At 38.2% G+C, this 26,065-nt stretch overlaps 1 protein-coding gene across 1 annotated transcript in view; it reads left to right on the plus strand.

Moving 5' to 3' along the window:
• The window catches only part of gpr158a (G protein-coupled receptor 158a), a 119,061-nt gene that overhangs the window by 42,957 nt on the left and 50,039 nt on the right, over window positions 1–26,065 (plus strand). Inside the window, exons 3-5 of the mRNA XM_073831182.1 lie at window positions 8,995–9,097; window positions 13,917–13,922; window positions 17,020–17,249. Coding sequence (XP_073687283.1) covers window positions 8,995–9,097; window positions 13,917–13,922; window positions 17,020–17,249 — 339 coding nt within the window. The remainder of the gene's footprint in view (window positions 1–8,994; window positions 9,098–13,916; window positions 13,923–17,019; window positions 17,250–26,065) is intronic.

A 26,065-nucleotide genomic window follows, 5' to 3' on the forward strand; every position in this document is an offset into this window, starting at 1 on the left:
GTCTTGCAGAATAAGGCATTAATGTGTGCTTTGCAAGTACTAATAAACAGCTAATATGCTAGTAAATCGCATGTTAATAAGCAACTAGTTAATAGTGAGAACTGGTCCTTAAAATAAAGTGCTACCAATTTTAGATATTAGGTTGATTGAGATATTTTGTCAGTGTTACAGAGACAAAGTGTTTAAATTTTTCAGGGGAATCAACCTGCAGATGGCTTACTTATATCTGTCTCTACATATTAAGCTGAAATAGGAGAAAATACTGAAAACCAAGGCATCGACTCCACAGAGACTTAATGAGCAGACAGAAACATGCTGCGCAGACTGGGGAAGCTGTAGAAAGACACCCAGAGCTCTATTTCCTGTTGCGATGCACCTTTTGTTTATAATATAATCCTGGAAACTGCTAGACATCAGCATATGGAGCAGATGGATTCAGCTGTTTTCATTCTCACCCTTAGCTGCCTTAGAGCCCACCCGAGGACTCGCATTAGCTCCAGATAGCTGATCTGAGGCCAGATCTCAGGACATATTGCCTCTCAGTACGGCCAGCGTTTGACCCTACAGGCGGGCCAAACTCTCCGTCCCACTGCATGTGGCTGCTGTACTTTGTTCCTGGATCTGTCGGCCCACAGACGCAGGAGTGATGGGCTGTGTGCTGTGTGATGCTGTTCTATGTTTAGAAGCACTTTCAAAGGCCCTCCTGCTGGTTTAGACCATCACAAAAATAGATCCACACCACAGCGTTATTGTTTCTCTACTCCCAGGCCAATTTGAGGTAGAGCTGTTTGCTTATGCCGGCATATTCTTCAAATTCTGCCTGTGAGAGAGCATAAAAAGTTGTCAAACAAACAATGTAAAGCTAATTAAAGCAACCTGCTATGGGGATAATAAATGAAAAGATAGTTAATGAAACCTAGGGCGTTTACACTTGGAAGGTTTGTTTTGCTTAGGTTTGTTCAATTTCTCTGTAAGTATGGTTAAGTATTGTGATGCCATCTGAACTTTTGTGTGCATTAAACAAGCTTTTAAATGCTATGATGTCACCAATGGGCGCCAATTACAATGCAGTGGGACTGCTAACCAATCACAACACATTTTGTTTTTCGGAAGGCAGGCCTTCATCAAACCCTGAACTAGTTGAGCCATTTGTGCCAGGACTAAATTTATCATTTTCTCTTTGGTCCGGACCAAAAGCAAGAGAACTCTCTCTTCTGTGTAAACACACCTTTATGCGCCATTTTTTTTACATAGTCTGTGTCAGAGTTTTGTTGGGGTCTGAAGGGGTCTGAAAATGTTATGTTTTATTGTTAATAACCAGTTAATATTTCCTGAGGAAAATCATTTGCATAAAACCAAAGACCAAAGACTTTACACAATTAAACATCAGTCATCCAAATTTTAGCTAGATTCCCATAGCTTAAACAGTGTAACACGGCACTAGCAGATTTCTGTTGGTTAGTATGGTGAACTTAAGCCTAATGTGAAATTTTCCACCTTTCAAAATCCAGATTGTGCAGATTCATATTAACTCTACCTCAACTGTGAAAATTTCCAGAACAATAAATGTGACTGGACCTTAAAGGATTAGTTCAATACCAGAACAGAAATGTACAGATAATTTACTTACCCCTTGTCATCCAAGATGTTCATGTTTTTCTTTCTTCAGTCGTAAAGACATTATGTTTTTTGAGGAAAATTTTCTCCATATAGTGGACTTCTACGGTGCCCGCGAATTTGAACTTCCAAAATGCAGTTTAAATGCAGCTTCAAAGGGCTCTAAACGATCCCAGCCGAGGAAAAATGGTCTTATCTAGTGAAATATTAGTAAAAAAATGGCAATTTATATACATTTTAACCTCAAATGCTCATCTTGTCTAGCTCTGTGATGCATATGCATACTCTATGCACTCTGGTTCAATACAGTTAGGGTATGTCGAAAAACTCCCATCTAATTTTCTCCTCCAACGTCAAAATCGTCCTACATCAACATTAAACCAGTTTTGACCAACAGCGGAATTTTTAAGTTTGTAGACTCACAATGTTTAATAAACGTTTCTGGACTATGGATCATAGGACAGATAAAAGAGTGTCAGACATCAGTGGAGGTGGAGTCCTATTATTGGTCGACGTGTTTGCTGGGATGCAGGCATGTGTACGGGGATGGACCTCCTGGCATGACAGTGTGACGCCGCCATTAAAAACCTCTAGCTCTGAGTGTGAGCAGTGTCACTGGGCCAATTAGCCTGTCACACAGAAATACACACACACACACACACACACACACACACTGACTGACAGCTGCCACAACTGTGCCTTTGACATTCACAAAAAGACTAAGGGAGAATGAGAGAAACAGGGAGAGCTTGCAAGAAACTGGTGGATGTCTGAGGGTCACTGTGTTATTTATAGCTGGAAAAATTTGACTGATTTCAAGTCTGCAAGCTGCAGATCACTGAAAAGATACTTTGTTTACCCTATTAGGTTTGGCATAGCATAGCCATTTCAGATGATACATATGAACATCAGTGACTATCAGCAGCCTGTGTATTTCTCATTCATTTGATCCATAGGCATTTCAGAACATTATTCAGTAATCTTCTAATCCTGAGCCAAACCAGTTTGCTCTGAGATTAATTACAGTTGAGGTCAAAAGTTTACATACACCTTGCAGAATCTGTGAAATGTTAATTATATTACCGAAATAAGAGGGATCATACAAAATGCATGTTATTTACTGACCTGAATAAGATATTTCACATTCCACTAGAGAATATAATAATTGAATTTACAATAATGACCCTGTTCAAAAGTATACAATTGATTCTGTTGTTACCTGAATTTTTTGTTTTGTTTAGTGATAGTTGTTAATGAGTCCCTTGTTAACAGTTAAACTGCCCGCTGTTCTTCAGAAAAATGATGCATCAGGAGCCAGGGGTGTAAACTTTTGAACAAAATGAAGATGTGTACATTTTTCTTATTTTGCCTTAATATTCTGAAGAATAGTGGGCAGTTTAACTGCTCATGACAAACAATAGACTCATGAACAACTATCACTAAAAAAATAAATAAACACAGGTGTGGATCATTCAGGTTACAAAATATTAAGAATTAGCGTATGTAGACTTTTGAATGGGTTTTTGTTCTCTTGTGGACTATATGTAAACATCTGTTATGTAGAATATATTATTTAGGTCACTACTAAATAAAAAATAACATGCATTTTGTATGATTCCTCATATTTTGGGGAAAAAAAATTGTAAATTCTGCAAGGTGTATGTAAACTTTTTGTGGAATACAAAAGGTAAATTTTGAGGTGATTTGTTGCTTCTACAGGGATTTTTAATTAAGCCAAACATGGAAAAAAGAAAACATTAGTAGATAATCCTCATAGTGGCTACCATTGGTTTTGTGGTTTGTGTTTGGTAGGGCACATCAAGCTTATATGTATAATGCATTTCATACACGCTGGTAATTTAACTTTGCTTTCTCTTGTAGTGCAATATCAAATATAGCCTTATTGTCTATTAAACATTTGTAGAAGATATGAAGATGCTCGTGTCTCACAGACCTGGGAAAGCGCAGAGCAGTAAATATGATTACACATTAATATCATAAACGTGCGACTAGTTGACTAAATGAATGACTAATAGTCGAGTAGAAAAATCTTTGGTCGTAGCAGTCCAAGTGGAGTCAGAGCTCCTTTATCTAAACCAATCCCTATATCCCTAGTCTTAGTCAATCAAATGTTCTTTCTAACTTTCTCACTCTGATTAAAAGTGAACAGTGTGAAGGTGTGTAGAGCTACTGAAATCATCCTGTGTCCTCCCAGCGGCTTAGATCTGCCAGTGTCTGTGTCGGCGATGTGTCTGTCTGGCTTTAATTAGGATAGAGTGTTCCCAGCTGAAGCTCTCACCTGCTCATTACCCGCCGTCAGCTTGTGCTCTATCAGAAGAACCTGTCCCTTCCTCTCAGCATTGGCCAGAGACTGTTTCTCTCATTTCAGGCAGAAGCTGTTATCAGTTGTGTGATTCCTGAAGCCTTTATTGCAGGAATTGACTAAAGCTCAGGGGGTCAGTTTCCGGAGTACACAATGAACAATATTGGGAGTGTTGCTGTCTCTTTAGTGGAAGTCAAGATATGGTTAATCTTCACCTGGCTGAGGATAAAAGCCGTAGCTCACAATGTGATGCCTAAATGGAAAATAAATGTAAATTTGAAATATTTCGGACAGAGTCATAACCACAATATTTAGATTAATGGCAAATCAATGAACTATTGTTCAGCTTTTGTTTTGAATCTTTAATATTTGGTTACAGTGAGTTGATTAAAATTGTATATTTAGTGCATTGTTACGATACGCTGTTTAGGAAGCACGCAGGAGGCACAAGTAATTGTAAATAGTCTTTAAAGAAGGCTCGGGAGGAGGACAACAGACAGAGTCCAGGGTGGAGACGACAGAGGGAGGACCCAAGAAGGAAACAGGAGGAGCCAGGGTGGACCAGATGGAGGATCGAGCCAGGGAGACAACAGGAGGAACCAGGGTGGACCAGACGGAGGGAGGAGCCAGGGAGACGACAGGAGGAACCAGGGTGTACCAGACGGAGGAAGGAGCCAGGGAAACGACAGGAGGAACCAGGGTGGACCGGATGGAGGGAGGAGCCAGGGAAATCACAGGAGGAACCAGGGTGGACCAGATGGAGGGAGGAGCCAGGGAAATGACAGGAGGAACCAGGGTGGACCAGACGGAGGGAGGAGCCGGGGAGACGACAGGAGGAACCAGGGTGGACCAGACGGAGAGAGGAGCCAGGGAAATGACAGGAGGGACCAGGGTGGACCAGAAGGAGGGAGGAGCCAGGGAGACGACAGGAGGAACCAGGGTGGACCAGATGGAGGGAGGAGCCAGGGAGATGACAGGAGGGACTTGGAGTAGGCAGCACCAGGTGGGATCCAGGCCACAGCCATAATGACAGCCCACGGTGGAGCCAACAAAGGGAGGAGCTATGGAGGATGACGGGCTGATGACTCCAGGGGGCTGACCAATCTCAGTGGAGCAGGTGGTGGAGGAGCCCGAGGCAAAGGCGGAGAGCTGATAAGCCAGGGTGATTAGGAGGATCCGGAGGGCCTGAGGTGGAGCCGATGGTGCTGGCGACCAACGCGGAGGTGTGGATCCGGGAGGCCACGGTGGAGCCGGAGAGACATAAGTCAAAGGTAGAGCCAAAAGGAGCCAGAGGAGTGGAGCCCCGAGGCGCAGGATGGTCGTTGCTATACCAAGGCGGAGCTGGAGGGACAAATGGAGCCCAGTGGACTGCCAGGCCATGGTGGAGAGGAGGGAGCTTGGAGCCATGGTGGAGCAGCTGGGTCGACGGGCCTAGGCAGAGTCCTGGTTTTTGAGGCTGGAGGGCGGAGACAAGTGGTTCTTCAACCACAACGCCGATGGAGACTGGCAGACCCGTGTAGAGCTCACCACACTGATGGAGGGCTGAGGGTGAGAAGAGGGTCTGACAGACAACAGCTGAGGAAGAGGCAGGAGCGGGTGGGAGGGCAGGCATTTGTGAGCCTCCGGGCTCTTTGGGCTGCCCTTGGGGGCACAGTCTTTCTCTGGGCTGGACGGGGAAACAGGAGCCCTCTCTGGGCTGGACAGGGGATCAGGAGCCCTCTCCAGGCTAAACTCAGGAACGGGAGCTTCTCCCTCCCAGTTACATGATTCATAACTAGCTTACCCTCATCCGCTCCACGCAACGGGGAGTTGGTGGGCTGGGCACTGGGTCTGGCTGTTTTCCAGATCGGAGATAGACACTCTCCAGACACCAGATGATCACTTCCTTCCAGCTTAGTCCGGTGGTGTCTGGGAAGTTGACAGGGCGTTAGTAATTATCTCCGATCCAGAACAGTGAGCTCAGCGCAACATCGTCAAACACTGTTAAAATGGCGAGCTAGCTGAACTCAAATGCATACTCCAACAGGGAAAGTTCTTTGCAGGCGAGGGATATGAACTTTGCGGCAAGGGGATCCATGAGGGGAACGCTACGAAAATGAGAAAAAACAGAGAGTAGACCTGGAGGTAACTGTTTAGGTCAGGTCTTCTGTCACGATACTGACAGAAGTGCCAGTAAAGAGCGTTTATAATGTTACAAAAGATATGTATTTCAAATTAATGCTTTTCTTTTGAAATTTCTATTCATCAAAGTATTCTGAAAAAAAAAAGTATTCAAAGTTTCCGCAAAAAAAGCAGCTGTTTTCAACATTAAAAACAATAATAATAAAAAAGAATTCTAAGGGATCATGTGACTGAAGAAATGGCTACTGAAAATTCAGTTTTACATCACAGGAATAAAGTAAATTTGATCATATCTAAGCAATATTGCATATTTAAATATTATTTCACAAAATTATTGTTTTACTGTATTTTTAATAAACTAATTGCAGGCTTGCAATTTTCAAAAAATGTTTTAAAAACTTTTGCATTTTTTGGTATAACTTATATTTTTCAATGAGCAAGCATTGTTAATTACAGGCGCAAACATAGCCAGAAATAAAATGAGATTTTGAGCCAAATAACTCTCACTGTGCATCATCAACACGAAAATCTCACTCCAGATAACCTCCTTCTGTTTACTGCATACTGAGTGTACTTAGGTCATTAAAACACTCTTTTATCCTACAGTGTGCCAACAATATCTTACTGTTACTGCCAGTGTAGCCTCTTCAAAACATGCTGCTGAAAATGACTTGTAATTTATATATTTATAGTTTTAGCTGTGAGCCCATAATGCTCTTTGGCCATTCTCCTGAGGCTATCTGTCTTCAAACCCTGATCCTATAGAAACATGAAAGACATAAATAGAGCCCTCTTCTCTCTAAAGATGGATTTGTGTAAGTGTTCTACCATTCTGTGCTTCATTAAGGCTGATGTCGCTGGTGTTCAGCTCAAATATGAAGGCTTTGGCCCTTCATAGCTTGTTAAGTGTGCTGGAGTGGATTGGTATTGAGCTGGGGTCAACATGTCTGCTTTGGGCCCTGGACTGCGGTCATGAAACACTCAAGCCTGAAATACTGAGGATTATGATTACACACTCCCGCTTTTGACCTATTGTTTTGAGAAGGAAACCTCTAGATACTGAATTAATTTTCTTTTTGAATTCAGCAAATGAGCCTGTCTTTAGTTCAGATATTAATTATCTCTTGGCACATGTGAGGAGATCTGTGCCAAAACTGTCCTTGTTTGAATATTATATATCAGAGGACTGTTTAAATCACTTCAGTCAAACTCACACTGCTCTTATATTGAACCTGCTGAAAGCAGCAACACAGCTTGCATCTCTACAGTCGGCAGTCTAGCCTCCCTAGTGGCTTCTTGCTATTAGTAGAAAGTTAGTCCTTTGTCTTTATTGAGACAGAAGAAGCTGTGTAGATCCTATAATTAAGCAATAAAGTACAAGCTATATAAGCTTTGAATTTTTACTCTGTTCTAAAACCAAATGAGCTGCCTTCATGTGTACTACTTGCTTAGGCAGTGTAACACTGTAACTTGGTCTGAAATCGCATTTTGTCAGTAGGTACTATATTTTGTTTGAAACTTTTGTTTGCAACCATTAAAAAAGTAAGTTCTAGTATGAATATAGTTATTATGTATTATAATATCACTGACTACAATCACATATTGCTAGTAGGTACTATATTTGGTTTGGAACTTTGAAATCATTAAAAAAGTATGTTCTAGTATGAATATCACTAGTTAGTACTATATTTAGTACTGCTATTTCATGTTGCTAGTAGGTACTATATATTTGGTTTTAAACTTCCTTCATCACTGTTAAAAATGATGTTCTATATTGTATGTATATGGGTAATATGAATGAAATTCAGATGTACTATATAATATATTCGATCATAATTGTACAAAATTGTCATATTTTGTATATGTAGCATAACTAGTTTTATTGTTAATGGATTTTTTTTTAATTATTTTTTTAAATGTTATCCCACTGGTAACAATAGTGACAGTAAAAAAGGTTTTCATTTATAAAGCTCTAAAAAGAGCAGTGTCACATGTTTAGTGCAAATTGTCACATGACCGGAGCAGTTTACTTCCTGTTTGCACCATGAGGTGATGATGGTTGCACCAAAGATCCAAAACAAAAGGCTAGTAAAGTATGTTAACATAAAGATATGACAAAGATTTTTGGTACACATTATCTTTAAGGTGTCTAGTATTAATATATGAATTCACAATTATTTAGTTTTGTTGAGTATGGACATAGAATGAGTAAACATGTTAATGGTAACAATAGTGACTGGTGGGATATTAACTATTTTTGTTTTCATCTTAGTTTTCAGTTTTGTATAAGGGTTTTTGTGTATAATAATAATCATAGAATGTGATAACTGGACTGAGATATATAAGAATTTTGATGACTGTAGAAATAATTTTATTTCAGTATATACATTATCCCACCGATCACAATTTCATCACACTTTTCCATAAAAATGTAAAAATAACAAAAATTATTATTGTTATTGATTATTTCAAGGGGTTACTATTTCTTGTCTGAGAAAAAATTGGGATTAAATGGGTTAACTGTCAGCTACAGCTACTCCATCCATTGTGCATTTTATTCTCTGGTATTTATTTTAGAAGAATGTATTGAAATAAGTAAATATTGACATATACAACTCCAAGAATGTATTTCATACAACATAAATAGCTTGTTTTCGTCTCCAAACAACCATATACACAAAAAAATGTCGAATTTGCTTTAAATGTTTTCACTCAGAAATTGCTAGTAAATTTCACAAATGAATACAAAGAAACTGCTAACATTGAATTAATACGAAGTTTTGATATAGAAAGACTGATTTTTCTCTAATAATCTTTTAATTGCCTGTGTTTTTTTCCCTTCTGCTTCATGACACTTTTTTTCCCAGTTATATTTCTTTGTCTCCTGAGGGTATACAGTTCTGATATTTCCATCTTCTCTCTATTTTCCACAGTGTTTGCCCATCCCAGGCCATGGATTTGTACTGGACAAGTATAAATGTCACTGCAAAAGCGGCTTTTATCATCCAAGCAGAGTTGCAGTCAATGGCTATAAAAGTAAGTAGTATGGTAAAATGTTATGGATCAATGTATGTCTTTTGTCATTGAAGATGCAAATTCAAGCAATCTTTATTATTATTTTATTTTATATAATTTTATTTTACTGTCATATAGCAGTTGTTTTTATAGTGTAGTAAGTACACAGAGTTGTTCACTTCCAGAACAAAATTTTTCAAAAAAAGATAATGTACTCACCCCCTTTGTCATCCAAGATGTTCATGTCTTTCTTTCTTCAGTCGTAAAGAAATTATGCTTTTTGAGGAAAACATTCCAGGATTGTTTTCCATATAGTGGACCTTTATGGTGCCCCGAGTTTGAACTTCCAAAATGCAGTTTATATGCAGCTTCAAACAATCCCGAATGAGGTCGTAAACGATCCCAGCCAAGGAAGAAGGGTGTTATCTAGTGAAATGATCGGTTATTATTATTTTTTTTTATTACAGTTTAAATACTTTTTAACCTCAAACGCTTGTCTTGTCTTGCTCTGCCTGAAGCTTGTTTGTTTCCGGTTCAAGGAAGTTAGTGTATGTTGAAAAACTCCCATCTCATTTTCTTCCTCAGCAATACATCGCTGTTTTACCTTTTTTGTTAAGGGTGTTTGATCTTCTTTGCATGTTCACTTTGCAAACATTGGGTCGGTACTTCTGTAGTGATGTAGGACGATTTTGAAATGATTTTTGAATTTGAGGGAGAAAATAAGATGGTAGTTTTTCGACATACCCTAACTGTCTTGAGTTCAGGCAGAGCAAGACAAGACAAGCATTTAAGGTTAAAAAGTATATAAATTGTAAACTAAAATCAATTGTTTTGTTTAAGACCCTTCTTCCTCTGCTGGGCTTGTTTACAACCGCATTTAGGATCGTTTGAAGCTGCATTTAAACTGCATTTTGGAAGTTCAAACTCAGGGCACCATCGAAGTCCACTATATGGAGAAAAATCCTGGAATGTTTTCTTCAAAAAACATAATTTCTTTACAACTGAAGAAAGAAAGACATGAACATCTTGGATGACAAGGGGGTGAGTACATTATCTGTATTTTTTTGTTCTGGAAGTGAACTTCTTCTTTTAAAGGTAACCTATTATGCCCCTTTTTACAAGATGCGAAATAAGTCTCTGATGTCCCCAGATTGTGTATGTAAAATTTTAGCTCAAAATACCTGACAGAATTTTTTTCATAGCCTATTGCCACTTTTAGGGTTTAAATGTAAATGAGCTGGTGCTCCCGGCCCCCTTTTCAGAAGAGGGCGGAGCTTCAGGAGCCATCAAAAACAAAATAAGACGATCTCCCACGCTGAAAATGTCAGAAGCTCTTAGTAGCGGTGTTTAGCCTTGTATGTTCGAACCGGAATCAGTTTAAAAGTCAGTTGCATGGCACAATAAAAATAATGACATAGCTGGTCTCATGGTGTCATCGCATGTTAGAACAAACCTTATAAGTCCCACTTGTGATTATGGGCTCGACAATTCCATGTGGTCAACTTCACATTGCTTTCATATGCAATTTTTAACTACCACATTCCTATTTATGAACATTCTGGTAGCACGTGAAGGCAGCATCAGTAAAAACAGGCAGAGACAATAGCTTTAGCAACATTAGCCTTACAGAGTGCCAAGAAGCTTTTCAGAAAGGCAATTTGGAAAAACAAACGCATGATACTTACTTTGTTTGGAGATGACGTTCGCACATGAAGCGTTGGTATTGCTCCCTAAACATATAGGGGACTTTACAATTTTTTTTCCAGGACATTTCCTTTGAAAATGAAATTTCAGATGGAGGGAGTCCTATGTTCGTTGGTGCATCCCAAACACAACATTTGTGATGCCTCTTTGGCGCTGACATTGTATCTCTAACAATTGCAGCAAGAAAAAAATAATGGCGGACTGCTGCTTCTCATGCTCAGAATATGGATAGAACAAGATATGAACTTGCCACCCCTGTTGAAAAAGCCAGCATATGCTGGTTAGGTGGGTTTTGATGCTGGGATGCTGGTTTAAGTGGTTTATGCTGGTCCTGCCATGTTGCTGGTCAAGGACCAGCATAAACCAGCTAAGGACCAGCATTAACCAGCAAAGGACCAGCTTAAACCAGCATACCAGCATCAAAACCTACCAAACCAGCATATGCTGGAATAGTTCACCATAATTCATAGTTCAGAACGTCGGCATCAGCATCAACACACGCATGCATTCTGCTACTCTTGTAAATACACATTTAAGACTGATGCAGAAGAGAAAAAAATTGTTAAATATAGTCATTATTATTGTTTTCTTTGCACACAAAAAGTATTCACGTAGCTTTATAACATTACAGTTGAACCACTGATGTCACATGGACTATTTTACCAATGTACTTGTTACCTTTCTGGGCCTTGAATGGTAGTTGCATTGCTGTTTAAGCAGATTTCATCAAAAATATCTTAATTTGTGTTCTGAAGATGAACGAAGGTCTTATGGGTTTGGAATGACATGAGGGTAAGTAATGAATGACAGAATTTTCATTTTAGGGTGAACTTTAAATGTTTATGCAATTCGGCTGCCACTTACTGTATGTTATTGTTATCCTGTTTGTCCATATGTTTATCCCTCTATAAGTCTACACATATCTTTCAAATATAGTAGGGTCCAAAAGTCTACTTGTAAAAAAAATCTTCCACTTTACATTTATGTATTGCAATACAGTGTTTTACAACATATTATATTATCACCATAGCAATTTGTATGAAAAGTTATAATGAATTTCACAATGTTTTACTAATTGATGTGTCTTTTGTTGCTTTAATGGCTTCTTTATTCAATTTCATAGTTTTTCTTTGTTTTAAATGATTTAAAACTTTCTGTTAGATTTAAAAAGTCCACATTTTCAGTGTGGAACCCGCTGTGCAGTTAGATGCAGTATTTTACATAAATATTTTATTCACCCTCTCAGACATGCACAAAAAAATTTGGGAGGAGCGCTGAGCATACATGATGTCATTTTCCTCTCATCTTATTGGAGCACTATGAGACCACACCCTTTATGTTTAATTAATTATGTTTCTGTACAAGCCCAGTCACTCTAGGATTTTCCCACAGTGAGCACTCCAAAAAATTGTATGCAAAAGAAAAAGGAGGGAGACATGTGATCAACAGTATGCTGGCAGAATATGGGCCTCAGCAGGGGCCCTCCTTCACACCTCTCCGAACACAAAATTGTCTGATTCTAGTTTGATTTAATTTTTAATATGTCATACTGCCATCTTTAAAACTGTTACTTTATATGCAGAGGGTAATTTATTTTCTATTGTTTGTTTTGTTCTAAGCTGCAGTGTGAGGCTGGCATTATGCAGTAAGAAATTTGACTGTGAGACTACTCAAATAGTTTTGCTATGAGTTTGTAGTTGTGGTGAAAGTCAGAAAGTCTTGCCTGCTTTAGGAACATACTGTAGAGCTATATTTCTTCCATACTGTGCAGAGAGAGGTAGAGAGGCAGACAGACATGTGGACATCACCACAGGTCCTCCATCTGTTATAGCTCCTTTCTGGATCTCCTCCAATGATCTCTGATAAGTGTGTTCCTGGGAGAAGTTGGCTGTCTTCTATGCTTCTCGTTTATCTGCTCTACTGAGCCATCATCAGTTCAGTTTTCTGAATAAATAAAGTTGATGTCTTATAGACCTTCATTATGCCGGTTTATGTTGAGAATACAATAGTTTGTGTATATAGTCTCATGACATTAGTCAGATTTTTATTCCATTTATTATAGTAAGACAACTTTAAAGGAATAGGTCACTCAAAATGAAAAGTCAGACCCTCCCCTGCAGGCTATCAGTGTCATAAAACATTGATATTTGGTTAAATTTCGATTGCAAGTCGGGTGACCAAAATTAAATTTCAGTTCATCTAATGTGTTAAGTTGATGTACAATACCGATGTCAGCTGACATTGACATTTTGTTGTTTTTAGGTTGTATAACCAAAATCCAACATTAAGTCAATGTCAGATTAACGTCAAATACTGACATCAGCACGATTTTTATTCTCAACAACTATAACAATGTCTGTCCGACTCTGGCATCTAACGTCAACCTGATGTTATATTGACGTCAGTTGCCTGCTGGGTCATGTTGTTCCAAACTTGTATGACTTGGTTTCTTTTGTGAAATACACTCGTAATAATTAACCCTGGGTCATTCTAAACCAGAAATAAACTGAAATCTGGGTTATGTTATTTTACGTTTCACATTGCTTATAATTTACTCAGGGTTAACAATTAATCCTGGGTATAAATTGCAGTTTAACACTGTAATCTGCATATTTGCACTTTCAGTGTCATTGATCGAACAAACACAGCATGCAACCTGTTTTATATACAGTGCCTTGCAAAAGTATTCAGTATTCTGTTTTGTTATGTTGCTGCCTTATGTTAAACTGTTTTAAATTACGTTTTTCCCCACATCAATTTACACTCCATGTACCATAATGGCAAAGCACAAAGCTGAATTGTCACAACTTCATAAATTAAAAAAATATATTAAAAATAAGTATGTTGCATAAGTATTTGTACCCTTAACTCAGTACTTAGCTGAAGCACCTTTACAGCCTCAAGTCTTTTTGGGTATGATGCAACAAGATTTGGAAAGTAAACCTTCTGCCCAGTCTGAGGTTCTAAATGCTCTGGACTGGGTTTTCATTAAGGCTATCTCAGTATTTTTGTGCATTGAGCTTTCCTTCTACTCTGACAAGTCCCTCAGTCCCTGCAACCGAAAAACAGCCCCATAGCATGAGGCTGCTATCAGCACACTTTATTTTTGGGATGGTACTCTGCAGGTGATGCGCAGTGCCTGGTTTCCTTCAAACATGATGCTTCAAATTGAGGTTCATCAGACCACAGAATTTTGTTTCTCACAGTCTGAGGGTCCTTAAGTTGCTATTTTGCAAATTCCAAGTGTGTTTTCATGTGTTTTCACTGAGGAGATGATTGAGTCTTGCCACGCCACCATAAAGCCCAGATCAGTGGAGTGTTTCTCCCATCACTGTAAGTTTCTCCCATCTGCATATGATCCTGGAACTCAACTAGAGTGACCATCAGGTTCTTGGTCACCACTGTAGCCAAGGCTCTTCTCCATCAATTGCTCAGTTTGGCCATGAGGCCAGCTCTAGGAAAAGTTGTGGTTGTTTCAAACTTTTTCCATTAAGCGTAATGGAGACTACATGCTTTTGTAAACCTTCAATGCAGCAGAATTTTTTTCTCAATTCTTTCCAAGATGTGTGGCTTGATGCAATCCAATTTTTAGCCTTTTATTAAGACGTGTGCCTTACCAAACCATTTAATTGAATTTGCCACAGGTTAACTTCACTCAAAGTATAGTAACATCTACAAGCAATATGAATGCTTCTGAGCTGAATGTCAGCTCTCCCAAATACTTATGCAATGGAACCGTTTAAGTTTTTTTTTTTTTAGTTTTTTTTTAACAACTTTGCAAAGATGTTAAAACCTGTTTTTTTTGCATTGCCATTGGTATATAGAGGGTAGATCAATGTGGAAAAAAGGAATTTAAAGCAATTTAACAAAAGGCAACCGTCTCTGAAACAGTCTCTTCTTAACTCCAACTGTCTTGTTTTAGTTTTATATTTGACATTTTTCCCCTCAAATGCTGAAACAACCTTTTCCATAATGTGTGGTGACTCTGTGACTGTCTAAAATGTGTGAGTATGAGGCACAAGACTAGTTGTCAGTTTAGAGTGTTTCATAACCTCGGGTGAAAAGTCCCCTCTACTGAACTACAAGTGTGCAATGTTTCTTTACCCAAGGTTGAATTCTGGGTTTAGAATGATGATAACCTGGGAAGAAGCGAGTTGTGAAAAGCCCTAAAGAGAAGTTTAGCAGAAAGTTCATATATTTTGAATGCAATGAAAATGGATGGAGTTACACTGCAAAACTCAAAAAAGAGATATAAAAAGCACCACAGAAATATCACAAATGTCCATACAACTTCTAAGTCGTATCTCTCAGAACATTTAGAGATTACAAGTTGCAATTACGAGTTCAGGAGCACATGAGGGCTTTGGTTTATAGTGTTGCCATATAAACACATAACTCAACTCGCGTAGAATTTCACGTGTTGTCATCTCAAAATTACGACATGGCATGAATGCAGCTTTAGAGTAAAAAAGTATCCAATGAAAAAACTAGTGAGTAGTCAGAGTAGTAAGTAGTCAGACGATTAAGTGGGTGCAAGGAACTGAACAAATAATTCAAACTGATTCGCGAACCTGTTCAGCCAATCATTTTGGCAACTTGTTTGAGCAAGGCCTTGAACAGAATTGACTCAAAAGAGTAATCCATTCATTAATGGGGCATCACTCATGCATTTCTTAACATGTACTGCATTAAAATTAAGTAACGAGAGGAACTTCGCCCAGCATACACTCTTAAAAATAAAGGTGCTTCACAGTGATGCCATAGAAGAATCATTTTTGGTTCCACAAAGAACCATTCAGTCAAAGGTTTTTTTTAAAGAACCATCTTTTTCTTACCTTTTTATAATCTGAAGAACCTTCTTTCACCACAAAGAACCTTTTGTGCAACAGAAAGGTTCTTCAGATGTTAAAGGTTCTTTATGAAACCATTAAAGGAAGACAACAAAGGTTATTCTATGGCATCGTGAAGCACCTTTATTTTTAAGAGTGTAGTGAAGTAATTTTTTTCCCGTTAGAAATGTACTTGAGTTAAAGCAAGAGTACTCACATTTCACATATTTTAATAATCATCATAAATGATACATCGTTTGAAAGCCTAAAACCTCAAACTCATCCTGTGAAAACCATTTTGAAATTGGACATTGCCTTACCATGCAAATGGTAATTTAAATTGTTTTAGCGGTCTGTACCCGCTTAATAGGTGGTGTCAAGGGTCATATTACGAAATGTATTACAGTATTTTACAATCAAAACTTTTTATAATTTTGACAAAATACATAGTTGGAAAGAGAGTCTCAAGATTACATATTTGGTTGGGTAAAAATGCATTAAAAAATCTAATTGAATTTGCTTTTTGTGGTATAACACACTAAAATCCAAAATTCAAATTTATTTAGACATAAGGCTTTAAATTTATAGCAAATTTCGAGTAAACACAGTTACGTAAAATACTTATTTTATATAAAATTTTAAAAACAGAACAATGACTTCTATAACTTCTATAACTTTTTGATGCTTTCATATTTTGAAATGATTCCACTCCTGCAATTATCTGCTGATTGTCTTCTTTATTTAAAAAAAAAATGTGCAACCTTAGGTCTTTATTTAAAAGCATTCATGAATTATAACACATTAAGTTTGGATACTGCACTTTTATGTCTATATTCAAAATTGGGGGGTGACAGTTAAAGGCTTAAATCTAGTCTTAAAAATTATTTTTATTTTTAGTGTCACCTACTCTGAATTATTCTGTATTATCTTCCAGTGTGGGTAATCACTGACTGCCATTAAACAGCTAATGTAAAAAAGATGAATATTTTAAAATGATTTCTTAGTGATGCCCTAGATCACAGCTGGATTTTAAGAAAGTAAAACTGTTGAAACTATTGTAACCATGAAATTGTCATCTTAAAAACAGAGTTGAGATGTATAACTGTGACGGAACAGAAACAACTGGTGCATCAAAGTGACGGCCCAGATGGTGTGTACACACCCATCCACCCTGGCTAGCACATGAAACGCTGTGAGTTGCCTACTGATGAGACCACCGATGACTGGAGGGGAGGGTGGGCTGGACCGCTTTTAAATGTCACGTCTGTGCTGCTAATTTCACGATTGTTTGCGCTTTTTTGTTGGTGTGATTATAATTTATGCAAATGTATGCAAGTGGTAAGATACAGCAGCTGAAATGCAGGGTTGTTTTAATGAACATCGTGTAACATTATTTGATTTGTTTTCCAGGGAAAGCAAGTAGGAAGGGCACAGAGAGTTTGCCACATCACAGGGGTGTTCCAGAAAGTTCCAGCCACTGTCTGCCCTGCCAAGAAGGCTGTGATTTCTGTGAGGACGACGTGCCCTGCGTGGCCCGGGGTGATGGCGCCCTGCGTATGGCGGTGCTCTCCTTCCAGGGCTTGTGCATGCTGGTGGATTTCATCAGTATGGTGCTGCTCTACCATTTCCGCAGGAACAAGGTGAGCGTATGCTGCCGGAGGGAGCTAATTAATATGGCAACTGTTTCCGTGAAGCACATCCTGTTCTTATTGACACCGGGGTGTTTCCATGCTGAGTTACATTACAATTAGTCACTCGTACGCCGAGCGTACAGTATTATACCTGTTAGGTGACATTTTATTCCCTGTTAAATTAGAAACGAAATGGATTTGAGATACATTATTACAAAAGTTGCATGTGTGATCTACATTATGCAATCTAGGCTCATTGGAAATACATGCCTGTGGCTACATTTCTACAAATTGATTTTACTTCTTGCACGTTTACAAAACATTCAAAATGTAAGGATGACTGAGTGGCGCTAAAAGTGCTGTAAATTTATTCAGAAGAGAAGAATGTGGTGCTGGCATTGTTTTATGATGTTGGTTTTTTGATTGTATGTATTGTGGCAGTTCAGAAATGAAATGTCTTGTAAATAGTACTAAAATCTTAATTGCATTTGAAAATAACATTCCATCTACACTCAATCCAACCGATAATTTTAACAAAAACAAACTCATTTTAGCTTGCTTGTAAATTTTTTCTTTTTTGCTTTTTTATCGTGAAACGTGTTACAGACACTTCAGGTCACAAGTGGAGTGGGTAAGCTGCATCAGAAAAGCTATATATACAGTGGTGTGAAAAAGTGTTGGCACCCTTCCTGATTTTTTATTTTTTGCATGTTTGTTACACTTTAATGTTTTAGATCATCAAACAAATTTAAATATTAATCAAAGATAACACAAGTAAACAAAACATGCAGTTTTTGAATGAAGTTTTTTTTATTATGAAGGGAAAACAAAATCCAAACCCTCATGGCCCTGTGTGAAAAAGTGTTTTTCCCCTAAACTTAATAACTGGTTGGGCCACCCTTAGCAGCAACAACTGCAATCAAGCATTTGCGATAACTTGCAATGAGTCTGTTACAGCGCTGTGCAGGAATTTTGGCCCACTCATCTTGGCAGAATTGTTGTAATTCAGCTACATCAGGGGGTTTTCGAGCATGAACCGCCTTTTTAAGGTCATGCCAGAGGTGGATTTGCTGGTGTGTTTTGGATCATTGTCCTGCTGCAGAACCCAAGTTCGCTTCAGCTTGAGGTCACAAACAGATGGCCGGACATTGTCCTTCAGGATTTTTTGGTAGACAGCATAATTCATGGTTCCATTTATCACAGCAAGTCTTCCAGGTCCAGAGATTAGCCTTTATGTTCTTTTTGCTCAGCAGCAGTTTTCGTGTTGGAATTCTGCCATGCAGGCCAATTTTTTCACAAAGACTTTTTCACACAGGGCCATGTGGGTTTGGATTTTTTCCCTTCATAAAAAAACCCTTCATTCAAAAACTGCATGTTGTGTTTACTTGTGTTATTTTTAATTAATATTTAAATTTGTTTGATGATCTGAAACATTAAAGTGTGACAAACATGCAAAAAAAAAAAAAAAGAAAAAATCTGGAAGGGGGCCAACACTTTTTCACACCCCTGTACATTGGTAACACTTTATTTTAAGGTGTCCTTTTTACAGTGTAATTATACATTTAAGTACTCAGTAATATTAATTAACTACATGCACTAACAAAATGGTAAGGATTAGGGTTTGGTTTAGGGTTATTTGCACGCAAGTACATGTAACGTGTAACTGTGAATGAACTGTTACCTTCAAATGCATTCATTTTCTAATTAATATCAAAAGTAATTCATTTTGAGATTATAACAGTATTGTGCAAGGAACCACATGAAAACAACTCTTAATTAATTGATAATCTGCCACTGCAGTCAAAAATAAAAATGGTTGGTGTTTTACTTCCTCTAGTGTTTATTTCAGATGTAAACCACAGTGAATTGTGTGTTTAGGTACGTTTTTGGAGTTTTGCAAAAATGTAGGTAGAGGCACATATTTCCATTTGAGCCTTGGTTTTCATCATGTTTCAACATCTTTGTTTTTATCTGTCAACTCTGCTCAGTTGAATTGTAATTAAATTCACCATAATTGCAATAGCACAATATACTATTCACTGCAGGTTGTCACTTTGCACTTTGATTTTACTTCAAAATTTAAGGCAGCATGCCGAGGAGATAAGAAATGGTATATTTTAGGCTTATATGAGTTAATTAAGGAGATATTTAGAGCAGAGACAGGTTGAAACACAAACAAGGTTGATAAAGGACAGAGAGAATGGAGTTTCCCGGAGCCTAAATAAATGGATCGCACTATTAGAGAGAAAGAGACAAAATTTGCAGAGGAAGGAAAAAGAGGTGTTATTTGCTGCAAACTTTTACCTTAGGAAAGGGAACGGGAGAGATCACTTTAGCCATTCTTCACAGAGGGATCTTATTAAATCCTCAGTGTCACAGTGTTTTCAATGACATCATACGTAATCGTATGTACGTTCAGATAATCTTCATCACAAAATAAACCCTAACATGACGAACAGAACCTGACGTAGAGATGAGGCTGACTGCATTATCCTTCTAACTACATTGCCCAGTTTATTATGCATTCTCAGATAGAAATTTAAAGGTACAAGAGCTTGTCACTGGGGGCAGTACCCTCAAACACTGCATAATAGTTCCGTAAGAGTACATATTTTCTCAAAGGTGCATATTAATACTCTTTAAGGTAGCAGTATGAACCTGTTAGGGGTAAAAAAAGGTACCAGTGCCCCAGTAACAACCTGTACCCATAGAAGTAAATATTTTGCTTATTTATTTATTTTTTGCTCAACGATATGTGGTAACGGAGAGAACTGAGGGTGTTAAAATAAATCGAAGACTACACTGATTGAGTATATGGTCAATGAAACACTATTACCGTGAAACTACAGTTCGACAAAACAGCTCAAATCTGTATGTGGAAGTTAAAACAGCATGGCGGCATCAAGAAATTCGTTTTTATATAATTTTTGGATTTGTTAATACTGTCGGGTAGGTTTATGGCTGGGTTTGGTGTAGGGGATATTTTTAACACAATAGAGCATTAACATTTAGTGACACTCCCTGGATATTTGAATTCTGAACAGCCACAATATGTACCTCAAGCAGCGTAATTAAAATGCAGAAATACGTGCCTGTACCAACGTAATAATAAATTGAACGTGTGTTTTAGCGCCACTCTCTGGACATTTCACTAGGAAACTGCCGCAAAACTTGCAGTAAGGTATGTAGTTACGGTGTTGCGGAAATGTATATAGAGGCAAGCCTGGACGACATTTGACTCTTAAGTCAGGTGGGCAAGCGAAAAATGAAAAAAAAAAAAAAAAAAAAAAAAAAAAAACTCTTTTTTCGTCTGTAAGCATTAAAACAATGCCCTACCGTATTGCAGCGCATCAAAGCAGTCAATTAGATCGCTGCATTTGGGCTTGGGGACAATTGTCACGTCATAGTTCAGACTCGGGCCCGGAATGGGACCTGTTTTACGCTTCTCCTTATTTTTATATTTTAGACATCCATCAATTATGGTGAATGAATAAAAACACAAGACTTTACATTCGAGACCAGCTCAGATGGCGTTTAGTGTCCTTCAGTACAGCTTGAAGAGATCCGCATTCAAGCGCACACAATAGGCTGAAACTTGCCACAAAGCACCACCAAAATAAATAACAATGAATGTGTCGGGGAAAGAGTAAGGACATTTTTATTTTTTATTTTTTGGCATTTTTGCCTTTATTATGATAGGACAGATCAGATATGACAGGAAGCGAAGTGGGAGAGAGATAGGGGGTGGGATCGGGAAAGGTCCTCGAGTCGGGATTCGAACACGGGACGCCTGGAGCGCAATAGCGCTGTCCACAAGGCTATCGGCGCCGACGAGTAAGGACATATTTGATTTATTTATAAACTAATAAATATTAAACTATAGTTTAATCCCGAATAAGTTGACAAAACTCAAAAAATTTGAGGTAATCAGTTACATCTAATTTTTTAGGTTATGAAATTTCCAATTTTAAGTAAGCAGAAACATCTAGTTTTGAGTTTGTTGTACTAATGCAAAATACTTTCTTCTTACTTAAAATACCCAAGTTACCCTGCTTATCCATTTTGATAGCATTTAACTTCAAGTTTCAAGTTTACTTTATTTATATAGCACATTTCCAACAGCCACAAGACTGACCAAAGTGCTTTACACTTAGAAACATCCACAAGAAAAAATTAAAAGGAAACAAGACACATAATTAAGAAAAGGAGTAAACAAAATAAGACCTAATAGGACATTGAAAACAAATGAGTTTTTAAAAGTGATTTAAAAATAGTCAGATTAGGAGCCGTTATGATCTCAACTGGCAAGTCATTCCAAAGACGAGGCCCAATTACTGAAAAGGCCCGGTCACCTCTGCGCTTTAGTCTAGAGTGTGGAATTAAAAGGAGATTCTGGCCGCAGGATCTCAGACTTCTCAAAGGGGTATACTGGTGGAGCAGTTCGGATAGGTAAGTGGGTGCTTGGTGATGCAACGATTTAAAAACAAATTATAAAATTTTGAAGTGTATTCTGAATTGGACAGGCAGCCAGTGAAGGTCCTTCAAAAGCGGAGTGACATGATCCCATTTTTTCTTTTTTAAAAGAAACTTAGCAGCTGCGTTCTGGACCAATTGAAGACGGGCAATTTGCGATTTAGAGATGCCACAATACAAAGAGTTACAATAGTCCAGACGCGACGTAATAAAAGCGTGAATGGCCATCTCCAGTGTCTTATCGGTGAGAAAATTTTTAATTTTTGAAAGTGTGCGAAGCTGATAAAAACTGGATCCAATCACGGTGGAAATTTGTTTGTCAAATTTTAGCGAGTCATCCAGCAAGACACCCAAATTCCGTACCTGTGAGGACCTAAAAGCAGATAAAGGTCCTAGGTCAAAATCAGAGGCCTTCATATTATCTGATGGGCCGAAAACTATCACCTCAGTTTTTTCTTCATTTAGAGACAAGAAATTATGAAATAACCAAGATTTAACTTCATCTAAGCAAGACAACAGAGCATTCAAGGCCAAAGGATCGTTTTTCTTAAAAGGTAAATAGATTTGAGTGTCGTCAGCATAAAAGTGAAATGACATCCCGTGTTTCCTAAAAATGGAGCCTAGAGGTAGCATGTACAGTGAAAATAAAGTGGGAGCTAAGACCGAACCTTGAGGAAGACCACAGGGGAATGAGGACGTGGAAGAGAAGAATTCTCCTAGCCTCACCACATATTTCCTATCCGACAGAAATGACTGAAACCACTTTAAAACTGTGCCAGAGAGACCAACCAAAGATTCAAGCCTGTTAATTAATATGGAGTGGTTGATAGTGTCAAAAGCAGCTGATAAATCTAAGAGAACAAGGACCACAGAGTCCCCTGTATCAGTGGCTAAAAATATGTCATTTAACACTCTTAAAAGGGCTGATTCGGTACTGTGAGCAGCCTTAAAACCAGATTGAAAGAGCTCGAACAAGCTGTTTAAAGCAAGAAAAGACAAGTTGGAAAAACACAATCTTTTCCAAGACCTTAGAAACAAATGGTAGAACAGAGATAGGACGATAATTTTTTAAAACAGACAGGTTGAGTGAAGGCTTCTTGAGGTGAGGTGTGACAGTAGCCACTTTCAAATAAGCGGGAACCACACCTGTTGAGAGACACTTATTAAAAAAGGACACTAGGCCCGGTCCGACTGAATCAACAATTTGTTTTAAAAATCTAGGATGTATAACATCATATGGAGAGGAGGATGGTTTCAGTTTAGCAATAGTGTCTTTAAATGACTGAAGAGAAACTGGTTCAAAAACATTCCAAGATGCAGACAACGACGGGGGAACAGACAGCTCGGTAGAGGAATTTTGAACTACCAGTCCGGGTTTACTTACTTTATCCTTAAAAAACCTCGAGAAGCTTTCACATAGAGCGACAGAGGCAACTAACACAGTATTTACCGGGGGGTTAACAACAGAATTTATGACGGAAAACAAGATCTTAGGTCTAGAATGATTGTCTAAAATTAAATTGGAGAAATAGGTCGCCTTGGCCAATTTGGCGGCTCTCTGATAAGCCAATAACCTGTCTTTGAACAGCTGTAATGAAATGTGTAAATTGTCTTTTTTCCACTTTCGCTCAGCCTTTCTACATGTTTGCCTTAGTAGCTGAGTCTCAGCAGTATGCCACAGTTCAGATTTAGGTTTGGGCTTAAAAGGTTTAAGAGGGGCAGTTTCATTCATTACATCAAGCCAAGCACTGTTTAACAGACTGAGATGTTCGTCCGCATCCAAGTCTGATAACGGAGAATCCAAAAGTAGATGAGAGCAGGACTTTGTGAAACACTGTCTAAAAGTGACATTAAACTGAGGCGAATAAACCTGAGACAGAGATGTCACTTTAGAGGAAGCATGAGAAAGACTAGGAAGGCCCATGGAAAATAAAATGGGCTTATGATCAGAGAGCATATAATCAGAGACAATAACATCAGTAATATCAACTCCATAGGAGAGGATAAGATCCAAGGTATGTCCGTGAATATGAGTAGGACCTTTAACCCACTGTGTCAGGTTAAAAGCCTCGATTAAGTTAAGAAATTCCCTCGAGAGAGGGTTTGACTGACAGCAAACATGAACGTTAAAATTGCCCATCAATAGAAAGCGATCAAATTTTGTGACAATATTACCAATGAAGTCAGTGAATTGCTGAAGAAAGTCCTTAGCTGAATGTGGAGGACAGTAGATCAGCCCTAGGCAAATAGGATCGTTCCAGTCAAGATGGATAAGTTGAAATTCGAAGCTGGTGTAAATATCCAGAGAGATGGAGCGACACTGCGCGCGGTGAGAGTTTTTCATAACCGTCACTAACCCACCCCCACGTCCGTTTTGTCGGGGGGAGTTAAAGAATGTACAGTCAACCGGCCCCAATTCGGAAAAAGGGATAAGATCGCCATCCTTAATCCATGATTCAGTAATAAACATGAAATCCAGATTTTGTGAGGAAAAAAAGTCATTCAACAGAAATGTCTTATTTACTACTGAGCGAGCGTTGATTAAGACCATATTAGGTGGAGGAACGGCGCCGGGAGAGAGTGGCGCTCTACCCAGCGGACGTAACATACCATGAGCCGCTCCAGTTCTCCGGAGATAGCGGCCGATCCGAGGGAGTCCAAGCCGGGGGGCAGAGGGTGGAAGCAGGGGAAGGACAGGTCGAAGCCACCGGTGCGCTTGATCCACGAGACGCCAAACCACAGAGCCGCCATATTGCAGCTCGGGGTACGGGCTTGGGGTACAGCCCGCTAACAGACGGGCTTTCAGCTTGATCGCAAGTCCTCCCCGACACCCGCGTTTCCTCCGGCGCTTCCTCCGTAATTTGTTTAAAGGCCAGCGGCGAATATCGTCCGGAATGTCTATTTTGAGACTCTCATGTTGTTTGTGGAGAACACACTCCACATCCGACTTGTGAAAGTTAAAAAGAGTTGAATGAATATCCAAAAGGGACTGACGATCATAGACTACGAGGGCTCCACAATTTGAGAACCACGCAAGCAGCCAGACCATCAGGCAGGAGAGCAGTAGTTTAGTAGTAGTTTAACTTAATTTGTTTAATTTCTCCCAACTTTAAATACTCATACATTTTGATAGCAATTATTATTATTATTATTTTTTTTTTACTTTTCCATTTTGAGTTTCATAAATTAAATTAACCAAATTCTAAATCTCTAAACACTAAAAATTTATGAAAATGCATCTGTAATTTCAAGCAAACACACAATACCATTTTTTACATTTATTTTTAAACAAAAATGTCCATGAATGTTTACAGTAAACATGCCTTCTATAAACATACAAATTTCTTAAAACCTTTAAAACAGTTTGACAGTAACAGATTTACAATAAACACCATTTTAATATTAATTAAGTATGCCCAGAATGCAAATACAATGGAGAAAAAAAAAAAAAAATACTGTCTTTCTACGGTGTTCTATTTGATATAACAAATTAACAAGACACCTGTAAAGGGTGAAACGTTTTGTAACAACATCTTAGCTAGGGAATCTGCTGTCTTGCCCGTCTTGGATGCTTTTTGCCTTAAAATGGTCATCAAACGAGGTAGGAGGCAGTCCAGTTGTGCCTAGAATTTGTTGGGCAAATTCTCATTTGTAAAACGTTGGTACTCTGCAAACAGCTAAATCAGACAAAAGACAATTTTATAAAACAAACCCACATCATACATTTAAATGAAATGTTTGTCTGACTTTGACATGTACCAGTATCTACTACATGGTTTCTACTACTATAGTATCTACTACATTCTATTCTACTTTAGAGCAGATGCTGTGCTTTACTCTGTAGTGTCTGAGGAGGTGGATTCTGGAATGATAGATGTTTATACACAATTTGCACTTCCAGGCCATTATCTCACTTGAAACCTATAATAGAAAAAAAAAAAAAAACACACACACACAAAAAAATTGTGACTGAAAATAGTATTAGTATGCAGTATATAAGAAGTTTTTTTTCATGCAGTATATAAAATATATATATATATATATATATATATATATATATATATATATATATATTAGGGGTGGGCATAGATTAATTTTTTTAATCTAGATTAATCTAGATTAAATCTTGGAATTAATCTAGATTAATCTAGATTAAAATGGCTAATTTGAATTCTGCTGAAGGCATTCAGAATATGTGTGCTACCCAAATAATGACTTAAAGTCTTTGAGAATGGATCATAAAGCTCATAAAGCTGTTCTATGATAATTTGTTGATGAAAATAAATTATGTTCAATTAGATGTACTTGTGTTTACTAACTAACACTGAAATTATTTTTTCTCCCTATTAGAT

The sequence above is a fragment of the Garra rufa genome, chromosome 24 (assembly GCF_049309525.1).
Source record: "Garra rufa chromosome 24, GarRuf1.0, whole genome shotgun sequence".
In the NCBI taxonomy this organism is placed as follows: Eukaryota; Metazoa; Chordata; class Actinopteri; order Cypriniformes; family Cyprinidae; genus Garra; species Garra rufa.